This window comes from Argiope bruennichi, chromosome 4 (genome assembly GCF_947563725.1).
Source record: "Argiope bruennichi chromosome 4, qqArgBrue1.1, whole genome shotgun sequence".
Lineage (NCBI taxonomy): Eukaryota > Metazoa > Arthropoda > Arachnida > Araneae > Araneidae > Argiope > Argiope bruennichi.
Window position 1 is genome coordinate 137,819,296 of NC_079154.1, and position 23,675 is coordinate 137,842,970.

Below are 23,675 nucleotides of genomic sequence, written 5' to 3' on the forward strand. Positions count from 1 at the left end.
GAAAGTTTTCCCTGTGATTGCAAAATTAGCGGTACAAAAAGGTATAATTTGTGAGAGATTGTATTTAAATATTATTTTCACGTATATCAACCATGCCTTTGAGTACTAAGTTAAAGAAAGAAGAGTTGCGGATTATCACGGAAGAGCTAGGGCTTTCCGTTCCTGATAATGTTAAAGTAATTCAGTTGAGGGAGAAAAGTGAAGTGTTTAAAACACAAACTGAAATAGTCCAGGGCCTATTAGATCAAGTAATAGCTGATACTCAGGCAAAGCTAATGCAAGAAAATGGAAAATGAATTGAAGTTAGAACTAGAAAAGTTAAAATTGTGTCAAACAGAGACAGAAATTGAATTAGCAAATGCTAAAAATAAATCATTAAATAATATTCAAAGTACTGAAATCGTGGATTCGAGTTCATCAACTATTGAATTAGAAAGCTTAAGAAAAAGTATTAAAACATTAACCATTCCCGTACCTTGTAAACCGGAATCCTTTAATTTACTTTTCAACTCTTTGGAAAAAGCATTCCAAACCAAAAATGTTTCAGAAGATTTGAAAGCAGAAATTCTGTTGAATATTTTGGGTGAAAAAGTCAGTAATTTGCTTGTTTATATTAATCAGGAAGATTTAAATGATTATCAGAAAATTAAAACTTTAATTTTAAAAAAAATTGAGCCCACTCCTCAGGAATGTTTAAATCATTTCAAAAAAGCTCAAAAATCCCCATCGGAAAGTTTTGTTCAATTTGCATCCAGATTAAATGCATCTTTTGACTACTATTCTCAGTAGCGCAAAGTGAAGGGTTTCCAATCTCTATGCGAGCTTATAGTTTCCGATAGAATTTTCGAAACTCTTGATCGAGAATTAATGAACAATTCTAAAAAATTTTAATATTACTGAAGGTCATTTAATGTATGAATTAATTAAGCTTAGTAATAATTATATGTCTATTTTGAGTGTTCTTAGTTACATTTTTATGTTGAGTGACAATGTCCGATATCCACTTGGGCGTACTACAGAACCTCTTAACAATAGTGAGTTGGCAAAAGCTGAGAATTTCATGGTTAAAGCGATGAAGCCTCAAGAATTTACTGCAGATATTCAAAACCTGCACCTCAAAGGATTCATTTCTCCAAACAGTAAGTTAAAAAGCCTCAACCCGATTTTGAATGACGACGGTATTTTGAGGGTTGGAGGCCGGATAGAAAATTCAAAATTTAAGTTTTGTATCAAAACACCCGCCAATCTTGCCAAAAGGTAATAAATTTACTATGATTATTTTAGAGTATTATCACAAGAAGCATTTGCATGTTGGTGCTTCGAATTTGTTATGCATTGTTCAAGAAAAGTTTTGGCCACTAAGTGGTCGTAAATTTGTCGTAAGGTAATTCATCAGTGTATTCTGTGTTTCAAATCAAAACCCACAGTGTCTAATCAATTAATGGGCAATCTACTTAAAGACAGAGTTTTAACTGATTTTCCTTTTAATTGTACTGGTGTGGACCTTTGTGGTCCATTCATGATTAAATATAATAATCAGCGAAAGAGTACATTACATAAAGTGTATGTATGTGCATTTGTGTGTTTCGTAACAAAGGCGACATTTTAAGATTTTGTCAGACTTGACATCTGAGTGTTTTATAGCCTCTTTAAAAGATTCATTGCGCGAAGAGGCAAGTGTGCAAAGTTATACTCCGACAACGCAACAAATTTTAAGGGTGCCAATAACATAATTAAAAAGTTTCTTGAGTTAGTGGAAAATCTCGATGAAATTTTGGTTAATTATTTGTCTACAGAAGGAATAGACTGGAAATTCAACCCTCCCAGGGCACCTCATTTTGGTGGCCTTTGGAGGTTGCTGTCAAATCGTTCAAATTTCATTTTATTAGAGTTTCGAGGGGAGCTAATATAACTTTTGAGGAATTTCTAACATTAACAATCCAAATAGAGTCAATCTTGAATTCAAGCCCACTCTACCCATTATCAGCCAATGCAGATGATTTTGGAGTTTTGACATCTGCTCATTTCCTGATCAATAGACCAGCGGTTCTTAACCTATGGGTCGCGACCCAAAATTGGGTCGCGAAGCATATTTCTTGGGTCGCTCTGAGTCGAACCAAAAAAGTTAGTAATACACCAAATTTCAGACATTTTAGAAATGACGACTTGAATAAATATCAACAATCGAAAATGAATGTGATTAACAAGATCAAAAAATATCAGCTGATTAAAATGCGAGAGCAAAAAAAGTACGTGTGATGACAATAACGGTGAGAACTAAATGGAGCAAAGCTGGCGAGGGCGTACAAGAGAAGTGCGCCAAATATTTCATTATGTCAATCTTTTGGTTTTATTCGTTCGCTTTATTTACAAAATATTTAACAGATAAGCACTTCTAACTTGAGAATAATTTTAAATACATGCTGATTAAAAAAAAAACGATATCTGTAATTTATGATATAATTTGATAAATGTCAGCGCATTTTAGTTGTTTTAAAGTCAAAATGGATGGGGAACTCTTTCCCAGCGCGGAGCGTCACATTTTCTGACTTTTACAATACTGCCAAGTTGGGGTGAAACAGCCCTATAAGTATTATTGCCCTTTGCAACAACATATATGTGTGAGGCTGGTTTTTCGGCTCTGTGTGTAATCAAAAACAATTACCGGAACAAGTTAAATCCTGAAATAGATATAAGGTGCTCCTTGACAAGCATTCAACCGAGGTTTGAAGATCTTTCAAAATGTATTCAAAGCACAAGGTTCTCATTAAAACTGTATGACTTGCATTTAAAATTTAAAAGACTTAACATATGTATTGATATTTCTTTCTTTTTTTTTTTTTTAGGAATAAGTTAAAATGTCAATTATTTTCAAAAAGTTATAAATATATTTTAATTTGGTCAATAAAAATTATTAAAAAAACTTGATTATTAATTAAATTTTCCTTGGATCGAAAAGTACTTTTGTTTATCTTTATTATTAAAAAAATAAATAAAAAATTTGTAAGTTAAAAAAATCATCATCGTAGGATTGAAGATTTTTTAAAAATACGATCTAAAATAAAGCAATGAAAAAATTTTGACTTTTTTTTTGGGTCGCGACATGAACATATTTCTCAAATTTGGGTAGCGGCTTAAAAAGGTTAAGAACCACTGCAATAGACCAATGAATTCGATTATCGAATCTGATTTCCCCCGTTTTAAGGAACATCAACTTAAAAAATGGCAAAGAGTTACTAAATTAGTGCAACAAATTTGGAAAAAATGGCACCGAAGTTACCTGAACGAATTGCAACAAAAAAATAAATGGGTATTCAAGAAAGAATATGTTCATGTGGGAGATCTCGTGTTTCTAGTACAAGACAATTTGCCTACTCGCAAATGGGCTCTGGGTAGAATTAAAGAAATCTATTATGGGGAAGATAAAAAAAAATCCGAGTGGTTCAGGTAAAAACTCAATTTGGCACGTTTAAATGGTCTGTGACTAAAATATGTGTATTGGCCATTCAAAAATGACTTTCTTGTAAATATGTTTGTGCATAATATGTGAATACATTGAATTATTATTGATTGTTGTTAAAATAACCATATTGAGTTCTTACTGTATATTACTTGTAATGTTATGTGTTTAGTTGAATGTTTAAAACATATCAACGGGGGGGGGGAAATGTTCGCGCGTTTTCTCCATCCCGCCTGATCACGTGACTCATTGTAATCACCTGACGCAATGTGCTGATGTATGTTTCTCTGTTCTGTGTTGTGTTGTAATAAATATGTGTGTCTAACATGGCATGGTTTTATTGAGGAGTAATATAGTAGATATAATTAACAAAATGGATGTTGTGTGAGGAGTTAATACATAAATTTATTTTTTAGATACTGTTTTTTGTTATGGCCATTAAACATTAAAGAGAATCATTGATTTGGGAATTCGATATCTAATGTATGTGAAATCCATCACAAAAAAATATCTTTCTGTTGTGGCATGGAAATTCAGAAAGGACATATCTGCTCAGGTTCTTGTTATCTTACTAAGGTTTACAATTATAAGGTAGGTTCTAAAAGAGTCCTTTTTTAGTTTCAAAATGAGACATTTATACAGTTAAACTAAACACACTAATTGTTGCTATTATAAAAATCTATGTTATATTAAATCATCTCTCCAGGATAAATATGTATAATAGTAAACAATTGCTAATTTACAAATGTTACACTAAATTAATAGTGTAAGATATATAAAATAAGGTAGCAAATTAATAAAACCTTTAAAATATTCTAATGATGAATAAATACTGAGTCAACGTTCATTCATTATTTTAAACATTCATAATTTTAAAGAAAAATTTTTAAATTCTAATTATTATATAGAAAAAACAAATAATAATAATAATCACTTACCTCTGTGCCATGAAACAGTAGCTGGATCTATATCAAGTCTCGCAAATTTACTAATTTCTTCAGTGGTCAGTGCAGTTGGATCAGTTTTATCTATGCCAAGTCTCTAAAATTTAAGAAATAATTAGGATAAATTTATACATTGTAATCATGAATAAGTAATTAAAAATATTGAGACTAAAATTCAATTTGAGTTTTAATACTACTTACCTGAAGTCTTGCAATCTGTATCTTGGTGAACTGCTTCTTTCCACCAACGACCTTAATTAGTCTTTTAAACAAATCCTACATGAAAGAATTTCATTGATCAAAGATAAAGAATAACTAATCAATAAGAAATGCTAATATATTTTCAAAATCTGTAAGAAATCCCTAAATAATATAATAAAGTATCAAATATTTAAAAAAACATTTATTCTAAGAAAGAATGTGAATCATTAATTCAGTTTTAAGCATTTATGTCATTTCCTTAAATTGTTTTCCATATATGATTATGAAACACAATAAAAAAAAAAGACTACACAAATTTTTCATATAATATTAAAATTATTTTGTAGTAATGTTTTTAAAGTAACAAATAATATTACTAAAAAATTTAATATAATATTAACTTCATTTTTACAAAAATTACAGTAACAAAATTTCTTTCTTTGCATATTTACAAAATAATATACTTTAAGAGTTTAAATATGCTTTTTCAACCAATCAGCAGAGATTTGTCACTTCTTGATATTCTCAGCTATCTTATACATTTTAATATTTTTTTAACCAGAAGTTGTTTTACAATAAATTTCTATAAAACATATAGATTAAATAAATTAATATAAATCGAGACCAAAGCATTCACAAACAAAAATGCTAACCATTTCACATCTGTTGATTTAAAAAAAAAAGTAAATTATTCCACTTTTAAATTTACAAAGACTAGAAGAAAGTCCATAATGAATACTATTAAAAACAAAAGTTTTGTTAATTAATAAAAAAAAATCAATGTAATATCGCAAAAGTATTTCCAACCAGCAAATGTTTTACAACTAGATCGAAACAGAAACATAATTCTGAAACAAATATTTTTCACATAATGCAAAAAATTTGGAACCGAGTTAGTTTTTTTTTTTTTTTTTTTTTTTTTTTTTTTAAATTTTGCCTACCTAAATCATTAAATATTAGACATATCAGATGCAATGTCATAATGCAATTTTTCAAGTATTTCTTTGTGCTGCAAAATTCAAATACATTAAGGACTTCACTACTTTTAAATTCAAGTATCAGAATTGGATTTCACAATATCAAAATCTAATAATAATTTCTAGTAGTTTGTTTTCTTACAATAAATAAAATCAATATGATCGGATTAAAATAGATAGTAAAAACTCATATTTTTAAAATCTTATAAGCATAATAAAATAGTTATTGCAAATATCAGAAAAAGCCCAAAGAACGATATACCAAATTTATTTTATACCTTTAACTTGTTACATTACTTGCTGCAAATGATTCAAAGGATGATTATTTTAATATTGTCCTGTAATAGAAATTTAATAAATAATTACCTCTATTAGATTAATATTATTTCCCTTACGATGAAGAGATGGTAATTTTACAATAATAAGAGCAATGTCTAGACTTTAATATTTAAACAAAAGTTCTAACATATAGAAAATATAAAAAACTATAAGATCATATAGTCAAATTTCATCCTTCTCAATCAATGTATAAAAGTCTCTCTGTATCTTTCTGTACTTGTCCTCAATTCAAGCACAACTGCAAGAAGATTAGAAATGAGGAGATTATTCTAGCCTTAATTAATAGATGAAGTTCGGATCCACATCTTATGATGGTGTTAATATAGTTACTTATAACAAACTTTTTACTAAATGTTTGATTCTTTGTATTCAAAATTACTACATACCATATTATTTTGATTTTGTTAAGTTTCATACGAACATAAAAACATTCACGTTTGTATCCCAAGAATTTCTGAACAGAAGAAAAATAATATATATTTATTTTCACTCAAACAAATATGTTATACTCTGATATAATACCTTTTCAGTCTTATGCATTCATTATATTCTGGGGTCTAATACTTAATGAATCTTTCTATTTAATTCATAGCATATTTTAATTGGACACTAAAGCCAAAAGAGAAAATTGTAAAAAGGAAAGAAAAAATTATAAAAATATTGGCATCAAATCAATATTAAATTTATGACTTTCTAACAAATCAAATAAGTGGTTTAGAAAAAAAAAAAAAAATATGTAACTGTCACCGTAAACAAAACTAGTTACCGTTGGGCACCAAAAACTATTCCTGCTAGAGAAAAACAAAACTCTTAAGGAAAGAAGCTTAAATGATTTAAATCTTTTTAATGAAACATTAAAGGACATAACACACGAAAAACAATAAAAGGACAAACAATTAATACAAACATTTAAGGAAAAGTACAATTCTCAGGGGTACACACCATGCGTAATCCATGACTCCAGAGCACAGACTAAAGTTTTATCGAGCGGCCACTAGTTGGCAAGCTGGAAAAGTTGCCCAGTTACAGATTCCCCCCTCTGGCTCGCACGACGGCGAAGAATCAACACGGAATTTCTTTCGTCTGCCACATCTCCTGGAGGGGTGCTACAATTCCACTGTCTCTAGCAACTGGGAGTTCATATGCTCGTAACGTTGAGCTGTGGTAAGTCCCAAGGACTTCATCTGGTTTTGCTGGGTCAGCAATGTTATACGTAGTGGGTGAGCGATTAGTAATCACTAAATAAGGTCCTTCCCGCTTGGGCATAAATTTGCGACTTTTCTTATTTTGTGACTTGCTAACAGGATGTAATGTCACCCATACTAGATCACCTGACTTGTAGAAAACTTGTCGTCGTCGGCGATCATAATAAGCTTTAAGCTTGTCTGCTTTTGCTCAACGTGCTCATTAATCTCTGCAGTCAAACGAGCAAACCGCTTGAGATATGAGGTTATCTCAGCTACGAAATTATCATTGTCAATCAATGCTCTTAAATCGTGTGTGACATCATCAGTTGTTCTTATGTCTTTACCAAATTGTAAATAAGCTGTTGTGTGATTTGTGGTTTCACACTTGCAGTGTTTAGTGCGAAGCGAATCAATGGTAGTTTTTCATCCCAAGTGTCGTGTTCATCTCTGATTAGTATGGCGAGTCGGGGTTTGAGATTCGGATGGGTTAGATTGGGGATGATACACAGGAATAAGATCTTGCTTAATGCCAAGAAAATTGCAAGTTTGTTGCATTACAGCGCTGATAAATTGTGAACCATTATCACTGATGAGTCTACGTGGGTGTCCATATCTTAAGAAGACATCTTCGACTTAAGTTTTGACACAATTTACAGATGTTACTTCTTCAAGGGCAAATAACTCCATCCATTTTGTACTGGTATCTTCTACGAGAAAAATCCACTTCTTACCAGAAAAGGTCCAAACAAATCAGTAGCGAGAGTTTCAAATCGCTGTGCATATACTGGAGTTCTCAGAAGATCTGTTTGGCTTTTGATTACTCGGTTTATAACGATTACAGTCCGGGCAATTTTTGACATATTCCGCAATATATTTCCACATTCCTGGAAAATAGTACCTGCAGGCGACTTTATTGTAAGTCCCTTCAGCCCAATAGTGACCGGCTTTTGGAACATCATGGTACTCTTGCAACACTCTTTCTCTTTCCAGGACAGGAACTACGAGTTGTGCTTCTTCTGTTTCTACTTCGGGTGAGTAACGATACAAAATACCTTGTTTCATTAAATAACCTCGGCTTGTCCAGTTTGCTAAATTCTCATCTTTTGAACTGTTTCAAAACAGCCAATTATCTTTTTTAGTTCTTCGTCCTTCTCGAATGTCTCTAGGCCTTCTCACTGGAAAATCAGCTGATATAGCAAATACGTCACATGGGACATCTTCACTTAAATTGGTAGGCCTAGACAACATGTCTGCAAGGACATTGGACTTACCAAGCGTATACTCAATTCTGGGTTTAAAAGATTGGATCTGAAGAGCCCATCTTGCCGAACGACCTGATGGCGACTTGATGCTCATAAGCCATTTCAAAGGTTGGAGGTCAGATGCTATTATAATTTCTTGGTTTTCGACATAACCTCGAAATTTCTCAAGAGCCCAAACTACCATTAGTGCTTCTCTTTCTGTAATTGAGTAATTCTGTTCCGCTGGGATAAGAAGACGACTGGCATATTCAATAACATGCTCCTCTGAACCTTCTCCTTGGGTAAGGACGGCTCCAAGAGCATATAACTGCTTGCATCTGTTTGGATACGAAATGGGTTTGATCTATTTGGTTGTTTTAACACTGGGGGTGTTATTAATCTTTTCTTCACGGTTTCAAATGCTTCTTGTTGTTTAGGACCCCAAATCCATTGTACATTCTTTTTAGTAAGATTACCAAGAGGCCTTGCAATATTCGCGAAGTTTGGAACATATCTTCTAAACCATGAGCAAGTTTGCAAGAATGACTAAACTTGTTGACACAGGAATTTTTTGAATAGCGGATACATTCTCCTGATCAGCTTCTATTCCATTTCAGATTATCCAGTGACCTAAATATTTTACACGGTCACATGCAAAATGGCATTTTTCTCTGTTAGAATGGAGTTTAAACAAAGAAAGTCTTCCAAAAAAGCTTGTAAATCACTTAGATGTTTATCAAAAGTCTCTGATAAAATAATAATGTCGTCTAAATAAGATACAGCAAAACCATTCTTTAGGCCTGCTATAAATTTGTCAAACAGGCGTCGAAAAGTTGCGGGTGCATTTCGTAATCCAAAAGGCATGTACGTTCCAAATGGACAAATGAAAGTTGTTTTATCTTGATCAGCTTCATGTACTTTTATCCGATTATATCCTGATTTGAGATTTATGGTTGACATATAGGCTGTTGACTTAGCTTCTGTGAGCAAATCGTCCATACGAGGTAGGGGATACGTGCCTGCAACAGTAGTAGCGTTAAACTTGCGAAAGTCGACACAAAGTCTCATGCTATCATTAGGTTTAGGCACCAATACAGCAGGGTTAGTATAAGGGGATTCACATTCTTCAATTATGCCATCAGCCAAGAGAGTGTCCAATTCTTTTTTTAGCAATTCCTTTTTTGCAGGATTCATTCGATCAGGTGCTTCTGCAACCGGTGGACTATTTCCAGTATTAATACGGTGTTCACTAAAAGGTGTTGGTTCTCCCCCTGGTTCGAAGCAACTCTTGTAGTAAGCTATTTAATTGATTACGTTGTTCTTTAGTTAGATGCTTACCCTCGTCACTTTGAAGATTTATGGTAGATGACGTTTTAGGAACTTGAATAGAACTGGACGTTTCTGTAATCTTTTCTTTTGAGTCAGCAACTAAGCAATTTTCATTATTGGAAGGTACCTTGTAGAAAGAGTTTTGAGAGCAATTAAACTCTTAGAAGATGTCAGAGATTCAAATGTAAATAAATTGATGCTGTTTACAGACGCTTTAACGTCTCCTTTAGATACCGAGCAGGTAGGACATTTAGATTGTATATATCCTGGTGTTCCACATCCATAACATTGGATAATTCTTTTAGGGGTAGAGTTTGTCTTCTTGGAGAATACATTTCTTGCTGTCTTTTCTTGTTTATCTTCTCTTGATGTTGCAGTGGACTTAGACCTTCTCTCTGTTGTTGCGAAATCACTTCTAAAATTTTGTTTGTTATTTGGAGTTGAGTGTTTTTTAGAACCAGAACCTTGGCTTGGGATGGGCCAACTCCCTCCGGCCCACGGATATAATTTTAATTTTGCCGTTTCGAGACAAATTAAAAGAAATATATATTTATATATTATATATTGATCTCCTTTTCTACTTTGATTAAATATTAGTTTTTTTTTTATTCCTTTTTTTCAAAGGACTGATGATCTTTTTACTTTCTCTACTTTTGTTCTACAAAACATAAATCGACGGAAATAGCAAGCACAGACATCTTTCAATCGGTAAAGTGTTAAAAGAGGTTCTTTGTTAGTTATAGCTGTAGATTGGTGCCAACAAGCGTTATCTCTTTCTCGGGGATCAGACGTATGGAAATCCAATATAGGTGAATTAGACCTCAAATATGCGCATTTTAAGCTCCATCCAGCGGCTTTTTCTTTTGGCCCGAGTTCTAATGTTATTGATTGCGTATGGAAAGATTGCCGACATACAGCATCATTGTGAATATTGGTGAAATTATTAAAAGTATAGCGTAGTGCTTGTTTAGGTTATTCGTAAAATATTTCAACCCCAAAATGGCTACTAAAAATGTAAAGTTGAGATTTAGAGCGCCGTGCTTTTAATGATGAATGGACATCGAAATATTTTTTACAGTTGTAAAAGATAAACAAGTGTGTCTCATCTCCAGTGAAGCTGTAGCAGTCTTCAAAGAATATAACATTTCCCATCTGTTTACATCTAAGCATAAGAATTTAAATTACAAAGCAATGCCCGAATATGAAAGAAAACAAAATGCAAAAAGTCTTTGTAAAAAATTATCAAAAATGCCAAGGAGGCGAGAAGAAGAGAAACCGGTTCCAGCGGAGATAAAGGGAAGAACACGACCTTCGACACTTGACTTGATCGGTGGAAAGCGAGCGCTGAGCGACTTCCTACACCCCGATATTGGTGACCTTTGGACTTGAACGAACCATGTGCTTCTTGTGAAAATCCATCACCATCGGAACGATTTTAACAGAAAAGTGACTAAAGTTTTGTGTAGCGATATCTTTGAACTGTGCTCGTACAAAAATTCCTCGTTATTTTTATTGCTAATCGTGATTAATTACGCAGAACGAAGCAAGTGGAAATATAGCACGTGTAGTCTTCAAAACGCCTCCGTTTTGGCGTGCTAATCTGGAACTATGGTTCAAGCAGATGGAGAGCCAATTCATTCTAGCCGGTGTGACAAAAGTTACGAAATTTCACCATATTGTGTCGGTTTTGCAACCGGAAGAATTGCAGGTCGTCGGCGATATTATGCAAGATCTTCCGGCAGAAAGACTCTACGAAGCACTGCGGAGGAGACTGTGTTCTCAGTACGCGCAAAGTGAGGAGCAAAAGTTAAAGGACGTTATTTCCGGGATGCAGCTTGAGGATAGAAAACCTTCCCGATTGTTGATAGAAATGAGGAATAAGGCCGATAGTAAGATCAGCAAAGAGGTATTGAAGTTCTTGTTTCTTCAACGGCTGCCTACCCACGTGCAGCAGATATTGGCTATCACCAACGGCAAATTGGCGCGATTAACGGAGATGGCCGACGGAATCATGGCAGCAGCAACAGATACTATTTCGATCCAGGCTGTGTCATCGGAGGAAACATCCATGCAAGCCACTCGGATGGAGATCTCATCCCGCCTAGAGGCACGTTTTAGGTCCCGTTCCCGAGAATCTAGTAGACGATTTCGCTAGAGAGAGGCTAACAGAGTAGAGGGAAATCCTTCCCACTGCTGATATCACCAACGTTTCAAGCGGAGAACTCAGCAGTGCAGACCACCTTACTCTTTCTCGGCGGAAAACTAAAACGACCATCGGGTGACGGCTCAACTGAAATTCACCGTTTGTACCTGTCTGATAGATCAACATCTTCAAACTTCCTGAATGATACAGGTGCAGATATATCAGTTATTCCACCCTCGTCGTCCAAACAACGCTCTGAAAAAGTGAAACTTTAACTTTTTGCAGCAAACGGCACTGAAATACCAACCTTTGGTCAGCTTCTCCTCAAGTTAGATTTAGGCCTGCGTAGAGCTTTCCATTGGCTTTTCAGCAGTTTCACGACCAATTATTGGTGCAGATTTTCTTCGTCACTTTAAACTGTTAGTCGACGTTCGCCAAGGATGCTTAATCGACGCTCTTACAAAACTTTAGTCACGTGGAATAGTGAAGAGTGGTCAGAGTGCCAACATCAAAACAATCAAGGGAGATACAGAGTTCCATCAACTGCTGTCTGAGTTTCCTTCTCTCACTGAAACTAGTTCGATGTACCAGGCTAAATACGATGTCAAGCACTGCATTCAAACTACGGGACCCCCAGTATTCTCAAGACCACGATGACTCCCCCCTGACAAGCTAAAGACTACGAAGCAGGAGTTTGAATTTCTGGTGGAAACAGGGGTTTGTAGGCCTTCGATAAGCTGCTGGGCCTCACCTCTTCACACGGTTCCCAAAAACAATGAATGTGCGGAGATTTCAGGAAGCTGAATAGTGTGACAATTCCAGATCGCTATAAAGTACCACATATCCAAGACTGCTTGCAGGTGCTCGAAGGGAAGAAGATTTTCTCAACTCTGGACCTTGCAAAAGCCTATCATCAGATTCCAGTGCAAGAAGAGGACATTCCAACGACAGCCGTTGCTAGGCTGTTTGGGCTTTTTGAATTTCTGTACATGCCGTTTGGACTTTCCAACGCTGCTGCCACGTTCCAAAGATTCATTCATCACGCCTTGAGTGGTATGGACTTTTGTGTGCCACATTTCGACGACGTCCTGGTCGCATCAGAAAGCAACAGCCAGCATTTGGAACACCTGAAGAAAGTATTCCAGCGCTTAGAGGAGTAATACGTGCGGCTAAATGCTTCCAAGTGTGTCATAGGGAAATCATCCGTGAAATTTCTGGGCCACATTGCCACAGGCAGCTAGAACGCAGACGGTTCTGAATGCCTTTTTAGAGGGAGCCAAGAAGAATGACAAAACACCTATCCTTTGGATGGAGGAAGCCAGAAGTGCATTTGAAAGGTGTAAACAGGACTTGGCGCAGGCTACGGTTTTGTTCTACCCTTCTGCTAATACCACGCTTGCTACAGTAGTGGATGCCTCAGACAATGCCGTGGGTTCTGCTCTCCAAAAGAAGGTTAGTACTGGCTGGCAACCCCTTGCATTTTATTCCAAGTCACTTTCTCCTGTTCAATAGAAATACAGCGCGTACGACAGAGAGCTTCTAGCAGCCTACATGGGCCATTAAATATTTTCGTCACATGATGGAAGGTCGAAATTTCATCCTATTTACCGAGCACAAACCGTTGACGTTTTCCTTTCGGCAAAAAGAAGACAAATGCTCACCTCGACAGCTGAGGCAATTTGATTTCATTAGCCAATTCACAACTGACATCGTCACTTAAAAGGAGCTGACAATGTGATTGCAAATGCGCTTTCAGGGATAATCATCTCTACAATTGAAATGCCAACTGCAATTGATTTCCAAAAGATGGCTGAGGAGCAACAGACGGATCCCGAGTTGCGAAAGAGTTCTGTCTTCAAACGCAACTTCATTGGTGTTGCAATCTCTTCCTGTAGGTGAGCCTCCAGTAACCTTGCATTGTGATGTGTCCCTTGGTCGTATCCGCCCATTCATACCAGAAAATTTTAGGTGTGAGATTTTTAGATATTTACATGCACTGTCACATTCAGGTATACGCGCATCGGTAAAGATGATCAGCGAAAAATATGTTTGGCCTTCCATGAGAGCCGACGTGACGCTGTGGGCTCGTACGTGCTTACAGTGTCAACAGGAGAAAGTGTCACGACATACTAGAAGCAAACATGGTGGTTTTGTACCTCCTAGTGCTAGGTTTGAGCATGTTCACATTGATATTGTGAGAATGGCCAGAGGTGGATATATCGGCTCACACGATAGCAACAGCATTTTACTCGGGATAGATAGCCACTCAGATTAACAACGGACCAAGGTACACAATTTGAGTCTGCACTTTTTCAAGCCCTAACTAAGTTCTTGGGTACTTCTCGGCAGCGCACAACACCATACCATCCAGCTGCGAATGGACAAGTCGAAAGATTCTACCAGCAACTAAAATCAGCCATCATGGCACATGGAAAAGTGCAATGGTCCTTAGCATTGCCGACAATTCTCTTTGGATTCAGAGCAACATGGAAGGAGGATCTAGAAGCGACAACTGCAGAGATGTTATATGATGCTCCCATTAGACTTCCAGGGAAATTTTTAAGTCTAACAGTGCACAGTCCCGATCTATCTACCTTTGTGGGGAAAATGCGAGAGGTAATGCCGCGACTATTGCCTCCTAAACCACAGCTACACGGGCCGCAGACAGTGTTTGTAAGCAAGGATCTTCGGTCGTGCACGCATGTGTTCCTCCGGACGGATGCACTCAGGAAAAGTCTCCAACCTCCTTATGAGGGTCCATTTCGGGTTCTCCATAGAACCGAAAAAAGCTTCAAAATCGACAAACATGGGAAAGGACTCACAGAACATCGACCGAGTGAAACCTGCCTATGTTTTGCACGATTGTGACAGCACTCGACATCCGGCACCCGAGTCGCCGCCTCAGCTAAATACATCAGCAGAGATACCAGAGAGGGTTAGCCGACCAGAGACTGTCACCCGCTCCGGACGGCGCGTTCGGTTCAATTGTCGGTACTTCTAAAATCTCGCTGTCGCTGGTGGGGAGCTTCTGTAGCGGCTTACCACTAGCGCGGAAAAAATACCAAGGAGGAGAGAAGAGAAACCGGTTCCAGCGGATATAAGGGGAAGAACACGACCTCCGACACTTGACTTGATCGGTGGAAAGCGAGCGGTGAGCGACTTCCTGCATCCCGATATGTCTTTAAATTATTATAAGAGTTCTTTTACAGGGCAGTCAATTACAAAGTTATAATTGATAAGCAAAAATGTATATATTTACTCTTAATATAAAAATGTATTTACACTTAACTACATTTTCATTTCATATTGTGAATCAATTGCAAGAAGGAAATGATGTCAAACACTTTATAGAATCAAGGAATATGTATATATGCATTCACTAGTTGACAAGACAAAATTTAAATACAAGCTTTCACTGAATATACATAAAATAATTATAACTTCTACTTTACTGCAATAAAATAAAAATGCAACCTCAAGTTTTATTATTAGAAAGTAATGAAATTTCCCTTTATTTAAATTAAATTTCATATTTCTTTGCACTAAAATTATAGATGTGATAATAATACCATGCAGAAACAGAAATATTATATTTATGCAATAAAATACAACAGTATAATATTTATTAATTACAAAGAAATAAATTCTTCTTTTCAAAATATTAGAAATCCATCTGAAAAAACACATATACAAGCAAAATTAAAATTTCACAATAACTGAATATGCAATCGTACTTTTCTTCTAAAAAACAAAAACTCAGCAGTACTTCTTGAATATAAATTATTAGTTTCAATTAATGACTGATATAATCAATTCTAAAATGAAAAGAATCCTTTTTATTTCTGGTGAACACTTTCAGAGTTTTATTCTGTATATATATTTTTTTAAAAAAATCATTTGCTCGAGAAAGAAAAAAAAAGAAAAGAAACAGACATAGAACAGAATAAATTCACTTGCCACTATTTAATGGAAACACTGGTTCTTTCTACTTTTATAAATGCTTATAAATACAAAATTACATAAAGCATCAATACTATTTATACTAATTCTTCAACAACAAATATTCATAATTTATATACGTCAGGATTGACGTCGATACGGTACAGAATTTTATAATAACAAAATGAAAAGTTATTTGAATGAAAACAGTGTTTTTTCTTTTATAAATGCTTATGAATACAAAATTAAACAGAGCATCAATAATATTTATACGAATTCTTCCGCACTCATTCATATCTCAATACACGTCAGAAGTGACAGCAATACGCTACAAAATATGATATTAATAAAATGAATAGTCCTTCGGTTGAAGATTTATTACCAAATAAAACAGCTTTGGGATGATGCTTATACGCATCAACTCCAGGACGGAAGTTGCATAAAATTCAGGATTGAATCAGGAAAATTACAGAATGAATTTGCAATAATAATCTGAAAAGGAAAACGAGCCCCTGCTCTGGAGTCTAAACATGGATGTTTTCAATGGAAAAAAATCATTCGGGCCACACGTTGGGAAGCCATTTTTGTAACCGTAAATAAAACTAGTTACCGTTGGGCGCCAAAAACTATTCCTGCTAGGGAAAAACAAAGCTCTTAAGGAAAGAAGCTGCTTAAATGATTTAAATCTTTTTAAAGAAACATTAAAGGACATAACACACGAAAAACAATAAAAGGACAAACATTTAAGGAAAAGTACAATTCTCTGGGGTAAACACCATGTGTAATCCATAACTCCAGAGCACAGACTAAAGTTTTATCGAGCGGCCGCTAGGTGGCAAGCTGGAAAAGTTGTCCGGTGACATAGCTAATTAAAATATGAGCAAACTAAATAAATATATATGTGACTGCTTACAGCATCAGATTGAGTGGCTTCATGAAACATGCGAGCATCAATCTGGGCAGCAAGTAAATTATTTGCAGCAGTAATAGCATGTATATCACCTGTCAAATGCAAGTTGAATTCCTCCATGGGAATAACCTGTGAATATCCACCTCCAGCAGCTCCACCTATAAGATAAAAATGAGCTCTCAATTACTACAAGGAATGACATTTCACTCGAGTAAATATCTTACTTCATCTGTGGGCTGAAATGCATAGCAAAATAGCTAATGCATTAATAATCTTATTTTAAGAATAAATTAAACAAGTTTAAAAGTTGAAGCAATATCAAAATGTACAATGATTTTTCATTTTATATTATGGCTAATGATAAGTCACTAGGCATAATATGTGATGACTTACTCTTTATACTATGAGAATATTATACAATTTAAATATTTTTTTATTATTTAATACTTAAAATCGCTTCTCAGATTTAAGATTTATTTTAAAACATATTTGCTATGTGCTGAAATGGGAAATGAATATAACAAAATTTTAGAAAGTTCTATTTATATAAATAATTAAAAGTATAAAGAGATATATAATGTTTTCTAAGCAGAATGAATATTTCTTGTGTGTGCATGTAGCATCTCTATGCTATATAAATGTTAATCAATACTGAAATAACACAGTGGTGGCGGCAGAGATTTGCCGACGGGGAGACAAGACAAATCCGACAGGGGGAGAGCCCGAAATCTCTAATTTGGTACCAAAATAACTCCTAATAATTAATTTTACATTTAATTAAAGTAAATAAAGTATTATTTAGCTTCTTTTTTATTCAGATACTGACTCTTTCCTTCATTGTTTAAAATTTGCAAAGATATTTTTTTAAAAAAATGTTGTTCTCAGTTTCTTTTACTGACTGTCAAAATATCGCTAATATTTGAGCCTATTTTTATGAGATCTTAAAATTTAATTGCACGGAGATCTAAGTTTAGAAAAAAATATGGTTCTATTTTATTCTAGGTTGTAGTTAGGGATTGCAATACCGGACCAAAATTTCAATACCGGTATTCGGTATTTTTTAAATCTTAATACCGGGATACCGGTTTTAATACCGGTATTAGAAATTTTAGAAAAAGAAAGAAAACACAGGTGTTTCTTTGTTTTATTTGCCAGTTTCGTTAGAGAGTGTAAATATCACAAAAAATAATTTGTAACTTATAAATTATAACAGTATATAATCACAAAAAAGTAAAGAAACATCTTATTTATTTAAATCACAAAAAAAAACCACTATCACTATTTAGTCTGTGATACTAATACAATTTTTGGAAATGTAATCTTAAAAAAACATAATGCATCAATTGTACTGTCATTAAGCCTGAAAAGTAATTTTGTGTAAAAATTACCAGCTGTCGAAAACGCTCTTTCTTCATCTACGCTAGTTGGTGGTACTGTTAGCAATATAGTATTTACCTCTAAATCCCTCATCTTCAAATAAATCGATTTCTCGTCGGATGGTTTTGGATATAGCTGATTTCGTTGACATTTTTTTTATTTATCGCTAATTCTAATTTTTATTCAAGAGACAATTCCTTTTCACTATCGACAGTTGTGACATCATAATCTTCGATAATTGAACCAAATTCTTCTGAATGTGGATAGGTTTGTGGGTAAAAAATTTTAAGAAAATTTACTATAAGCTTAATCAGATTTGAATTTGTTATTTTCTTTTCTTCTTTTTCATTTTCACTTTTAAAATCATTATAATTATGTAAATACCATAAGACATTTTCTATTTCGGTATGCCTTTCTGTATGCTGTTCTTTCAATGACTGCAACATGAAATTTATTGTTGCATTAGCTGTTAATAAATTAGAATCTCTCTGATATAAAACCTCAATAGTCAGTTTTATTGGAAGTAGAACTAATATAGTTCTGGATCTTAAGTCGATTTCACCATCTGAAAAATTAATTTACAGGTTTAAGTCGAGTATTGCTTTTTGGTTTGGATTTCTCAGTTTCAAAAATCGTTCCATCATCAGGAGTAAACTGTTCCAACGTGTTTTAGAATCTAATATTAACATATATTCTGTTTTATTTTCAGTTAGTATATATTTTAGGGGAACGTTTTTTATAGGGGAACGTTTAAATATCTTAACAATTTTTCGAACTTTATAAATTATAGAAAGCAATTCTTGATGGATTAATATTTCATCCTCATTAGCAATATCTTCTTCAACAATTACATTGTCATTATCTTCTTTGTCAATATCACTCTCACTCTTACTCTTTTCAAAGTCGGAATCCGAAGTTTCTATATCCACAGTATTTGGATTCTTCTGTTTTTTATTTTTTTGGTATAATACATCTATTACTTCTAATTGAATTCTATGTGCATAGCACACCTGCTGATTTGCACCAATCAACTTTCCAACTTTTTTCATAATTGTTGCACCAACAGTCGTTATGGATACAATATTTTCTTTCAGGGATAATCCATGTTTCTCTAATTTAGATTTAAGCAATTAATTAAGCCATTAATTAACTAATTAATTTCGCCCGTTATGGAGACATAAAAACAAAAACGTACACATTTTTTCTATGTTCGCGATACCTGAACATATAGTGGAGACAATTTTAAAAATTTCTAGTAAATACCGAAAAACCGGTATTTAAACTTGTGAATACCGGTATTACAAAATTGTACAAATGGCTCAAAATACCGGTATTCGGTATCCCGGTATACCGGTATTGCAATCCCTAGTTGTAGTATATAGATACGAACATAGATTGCGCCAGAATGGAGTGTCATTCTAAATGAACAGATGCACGTTCTCGTGGAATCTATATAAAATGAATGTTGAAAGAAAAAGTTTTGTAAAAGAAACTTTTTTCAGAAATCCAAAATAATAAATAAAAAATATTCGATGTTTTTACCAAAAATCGATTTTTCAGCATAGTTTCCTACCTAAAATATCTGCTAAATAAGGATTGTGACAACGAGCAGAGGTTATATTATGAGGTGTTTCGAATCCGAAGAGAATAAGTGCGCGTACTCAACAAAAATTTACTATAGTTCGGATACGAATAATATAGAATGCGGAAAAGATACAATGATGTTTTTCCTTATGAAGGCTGGAGAAAATATTTTCTAAATTTATGTATAAGCTTAATATTTTATGTAAGATATGAAAAATGCATTTGTAAAAAATGGACTACTTAAATATCAGATTCCCATATATTTATTTTTCAATAAATATTTACACTTAAAAAAAAACCCAATGCATTTTACTAAAAAATAATTAGATCAAGAATATGAACTCCCCTATCTTCATTTTTAGTCACGCGTTCTTATGGTTAAGTACTTTTTTCCCTAAAAGTTATTGCAAGCTAATATTCCTCCCAAAATGTGAGTTTTATCAGTTGTATGCATTGGTTTTTCTTACCCACTTTATAAACAATGGCGAGTCTGACTCACTCATCGAATTACTAAATGTTTAATTTTAAATCTGCAATTAAGTTAACTAATTTAAAATGCAAAAGTCACTTAAAAGTGCCTCATTAACTGAAATGCCCTTGCCTAGGGATTCAAATAATAATAATCATCTCAAATAAGAGCAGCCATTTAATTAGGAAAGTTAAGTAAATTCATATGTCGTGAGCTACTATGTTATATATGAATATTCTTTGAATAACTATTTTAATCATCCTTTTTATCAAGACATCTTTATCCAAAGTTTATTAAAAATTTAGAAGCACCTATAATTATATAGTTTTTGCTGCAAAGAGTAACTGAAAGAAAAATTTGAGAAGAAAATAAAGCAATACGTTCCTCGATTACATAGTTATAATACTGAATGCAGAATATGAAGAATTTAAATACTAATTTATTAATCAAATTTAATACTTGAATAAACTCTGTTAGCATAACTAAAAAGCTACCATACCACATATATTTATTTTGTGTCATCATTTGGAGTCGGTAATATTTCTTTAGTGTAATAATTGTATACTGATAAATTAGATTGCAAAAAAAAAAAAGAAAAAAAGATATCTTACTGTTAAATAAATTTAATTTGCAATTATACAATTTACTTATTTCAATGATTCATAATGAATTCACATAATGTAGTTACAGCAAAATAACTCTTATTAGCATGAATATTCACAAGAGTGCCAAAAGAAAAGAGCGTTTTATTAAATTTAGTTTAACCATTAACTAGATTTTAATCAGACTATTCTCATAGTGAAATGAATAAAATAAATTTATCAATTCGTTACTGAGGAATAGGGATTGCAATATCGGACCAAAAGTTCAATACCGGTATTCGGTATTTTTTAGATCTTAATACCGGGATGCTGGTTTTAATACCAGTATTAGAAATTTTAGGAAAAGAAAGAAAATACGGATGTTTCTTTGTTTTATTTACCAGTTTTATTAGAGAATGTAAATATCACAAAAATAATTTGTAACTTATGAATTATAACAGTATATAAAGAATAAAAAAAAAGTAAAGAAACATCTTCTTTGTTTCAAACACAAAAAAGTGTTGTTGTTTCTGATCGTGATATAGCTGCGCTATACCACGATGAAACCAAAGATCTCTAAAAAGTCCAAAAAACAATAGCGGATCCCTTAAAATCTCAAAAATCGTAAAATTTCAACATTTAAGAATATGATTGGGGGATGCTTGATCTGCCTTGCAATAAGGACATTCAGTAAAGATCCTCCGTCCGTGTTGGAAGATGAAAGATTTGGTGTGTCCACTTAAAAAACGAGAGAGAGACGTTTGCTGTTTTCTAGAGATATTCTGATGGTGACACCAACCGGGTTTCTTACCAAAGTACCAAGGGTGAGCAAGTGGGACTCACCAAAGTGCGATCGACTCCATCTTTTTGATAGAGGAGATTTCAGAATAAGTTAGTGTTGCATCACCATGAAATATGTCAGCTGAGGCAGTCTTAGCTAAATTATCCGCTATCTCATTACCATTTAAACCAACATGTGAGGGGACCCACTGAAAGAATATAGAGAGTTCAGCGGAGAGCCTGGCAATAATAATGTTTAGATAAACAAAAAAGTGTTAACATCACTATTCAGTCTGTGGTACTATTACAAATTTTTGAAATGTGATCTTAAAAACATAATGCATCAATTGTACTGTCATTAAGCCTGGAACATAATTCTGTGCGAAAATTATCAGCTGTCGAAACGCTCTTTCGGCATCTACGATAGTTGGTGGTACTGTTGGCAATGCGCGATATACTTTTTCCAAATATTTACGTCTAAATACCTCATCTTCATATAAATCGATTACTCGTCGAATGGTTTGGGATATAGCTGATTTCTGTATTGCATTTTGGTTCGTTGAAATTTTTTTTTATTTATCACTAATTCTAATTTTTGTTCAAGAGACAATTCCTTTCACATTAGTGCCATCATAATCTGCGATAACTGTACCGAATTCTTCTGAATGTGGATAGGTTTGTGGGTAAAAAATGTTTAAGAAAATTTACTACAAACTTGATCAGATTTGAATTGGTTAGTCTCTTTTCTTCTTTTTCATTTTTAAAATCATTATAATTATGTAAATACCGTAAGACATTTTCTATTTCGGTATGCTTTTCTTCTGTGCGATTTTCGCATGTAATATATAATTCTTCAGATAGTGATGTGTGCTGTTCTTTCAGTGACTGCAACATGAAATTTATTGTTGCAATAGTTGTTAATAAATTAGAATCTCTCCGACATAATGCCTCAACAGCCAGTTTTAATATTATAAGTTTATATAAAGTTAAAACCACCTGTTCTGGATATTAAGTCGAATTCACTATCTGAAAAATTAATTTGCTGGTTTAAGTCGATTATTGCTTTTTGGATTGGATTTCTGTTTCAAAAATCGTTCCATCATTAAGAGTAAACTGTTCCAACGTATTTTAGAATCTCATCCAAAACATCTTTCATCTTTCCTCTCACTCCTATTTTGTCAAAGTAAACCCATACTAACGCATGCGCAAAAGGTGGAGGGTTTTACAATCCATTGTCATACAGTATTTTATCACTTCTTTTAACTGTACGATACAACTTTGTATTCACAGTCTAATTAATTTCGTCCGTTGGGGAGACATAAAAACAAAAACGTATACTATTTTGCTATGTTGGCGATCACTGAACAATTTAAACAATTACAAGACAATTTCAAAAATTTCTAGTAAATACCAAAAAATCGGTATTTAAACTTGTGAATACCGGTATTACAAAATTGTATAAATGGCTCAAAATACCGGTGTTCGGTATCCCGGTATTGCAATCCCTACTGAGGAAGTAACAATTACATAAATAAGATGACGATTAATTTTAGAACTTGAATTTAAATAATGAATTATGGAAAACAATTCTATCGTCTTATTCATGAATAATATAAAAGCATCAATTTCTCTGATAATTCCACTGGTGGTAATCGAAGTGATGAAAACAATTTTTTTCCATAAACTATGATAAAATCTTATCTGAAGGACAAAGATTAGTCAGGAAAAATTTGACGTCTTATTCATTCGCCAACTTATTAATTATTCTGCTAAATTTAGTATAAATTATATGCTGAATGAACATTATGACATTTAAATAAAATGACTGCGAATTTGGACTCGTCGACAACCATTCGCATTGAATTCTTAGTCGACCGATCAAAATTTTTCGACAAAATGGGACATATCTTATGTCTTATTCACTTGTCGTCTTGTCGGTTATATTGCCAAAAGTAGTGCAAATTAAAAGCTTAATGAACGACGTTTGAATCAGATGTCTGAAAATCTGCGAACTTAACATCTTCGATATCCATTGCATTCAGTTCTTAGTTCTGTCTATAAAAATTATCCTCGCAATACGGTATATTATTGGCCTACCGCCCTATTGCTTATTTTGCCGAATATAGTCAAAATACTTTTACTTGGGATACTTCGACTGTTTACAATATATTAATTAAGATGGATTGTAAATAATCATATTCGATAATGCGCAAT

General features: G+C 33.7%; 1 protein-coding gene across 3 annotated transcripts in view; it reads right to left on the bottom strand.

Annotated features, from left to right (window-relative positions):
- The window catches only part of LOC129966028 (uncharacterized), a 128,040-nt gene that overhangs the window by 43,331 nt on the left and 61,034 nt on the right, over positions 1-23,675 (bottom strand). For all 3 annotated transcript variants that reach the window (XM_056080373.1, XM_056080374.1, XM_056080375.1), the window contains 3 exons: positions 16,674-16,828; positions 4,606-4,680; positions 4,399-4,501 (listed from right to left, as the gene is read on the bottom strand). In XM_056080373.1, coding sequence (XP_055936348.1) covers positions 4,399-4,501; positions 4,606-4,680; positions 16,674-16,828 — 333 coding nt within the window. The remainder of the gene's footprint in view (positions 1-4,398; positions 4,502-4,605; positions 4,681-16,673; positions 16,829-23,675) is intronic.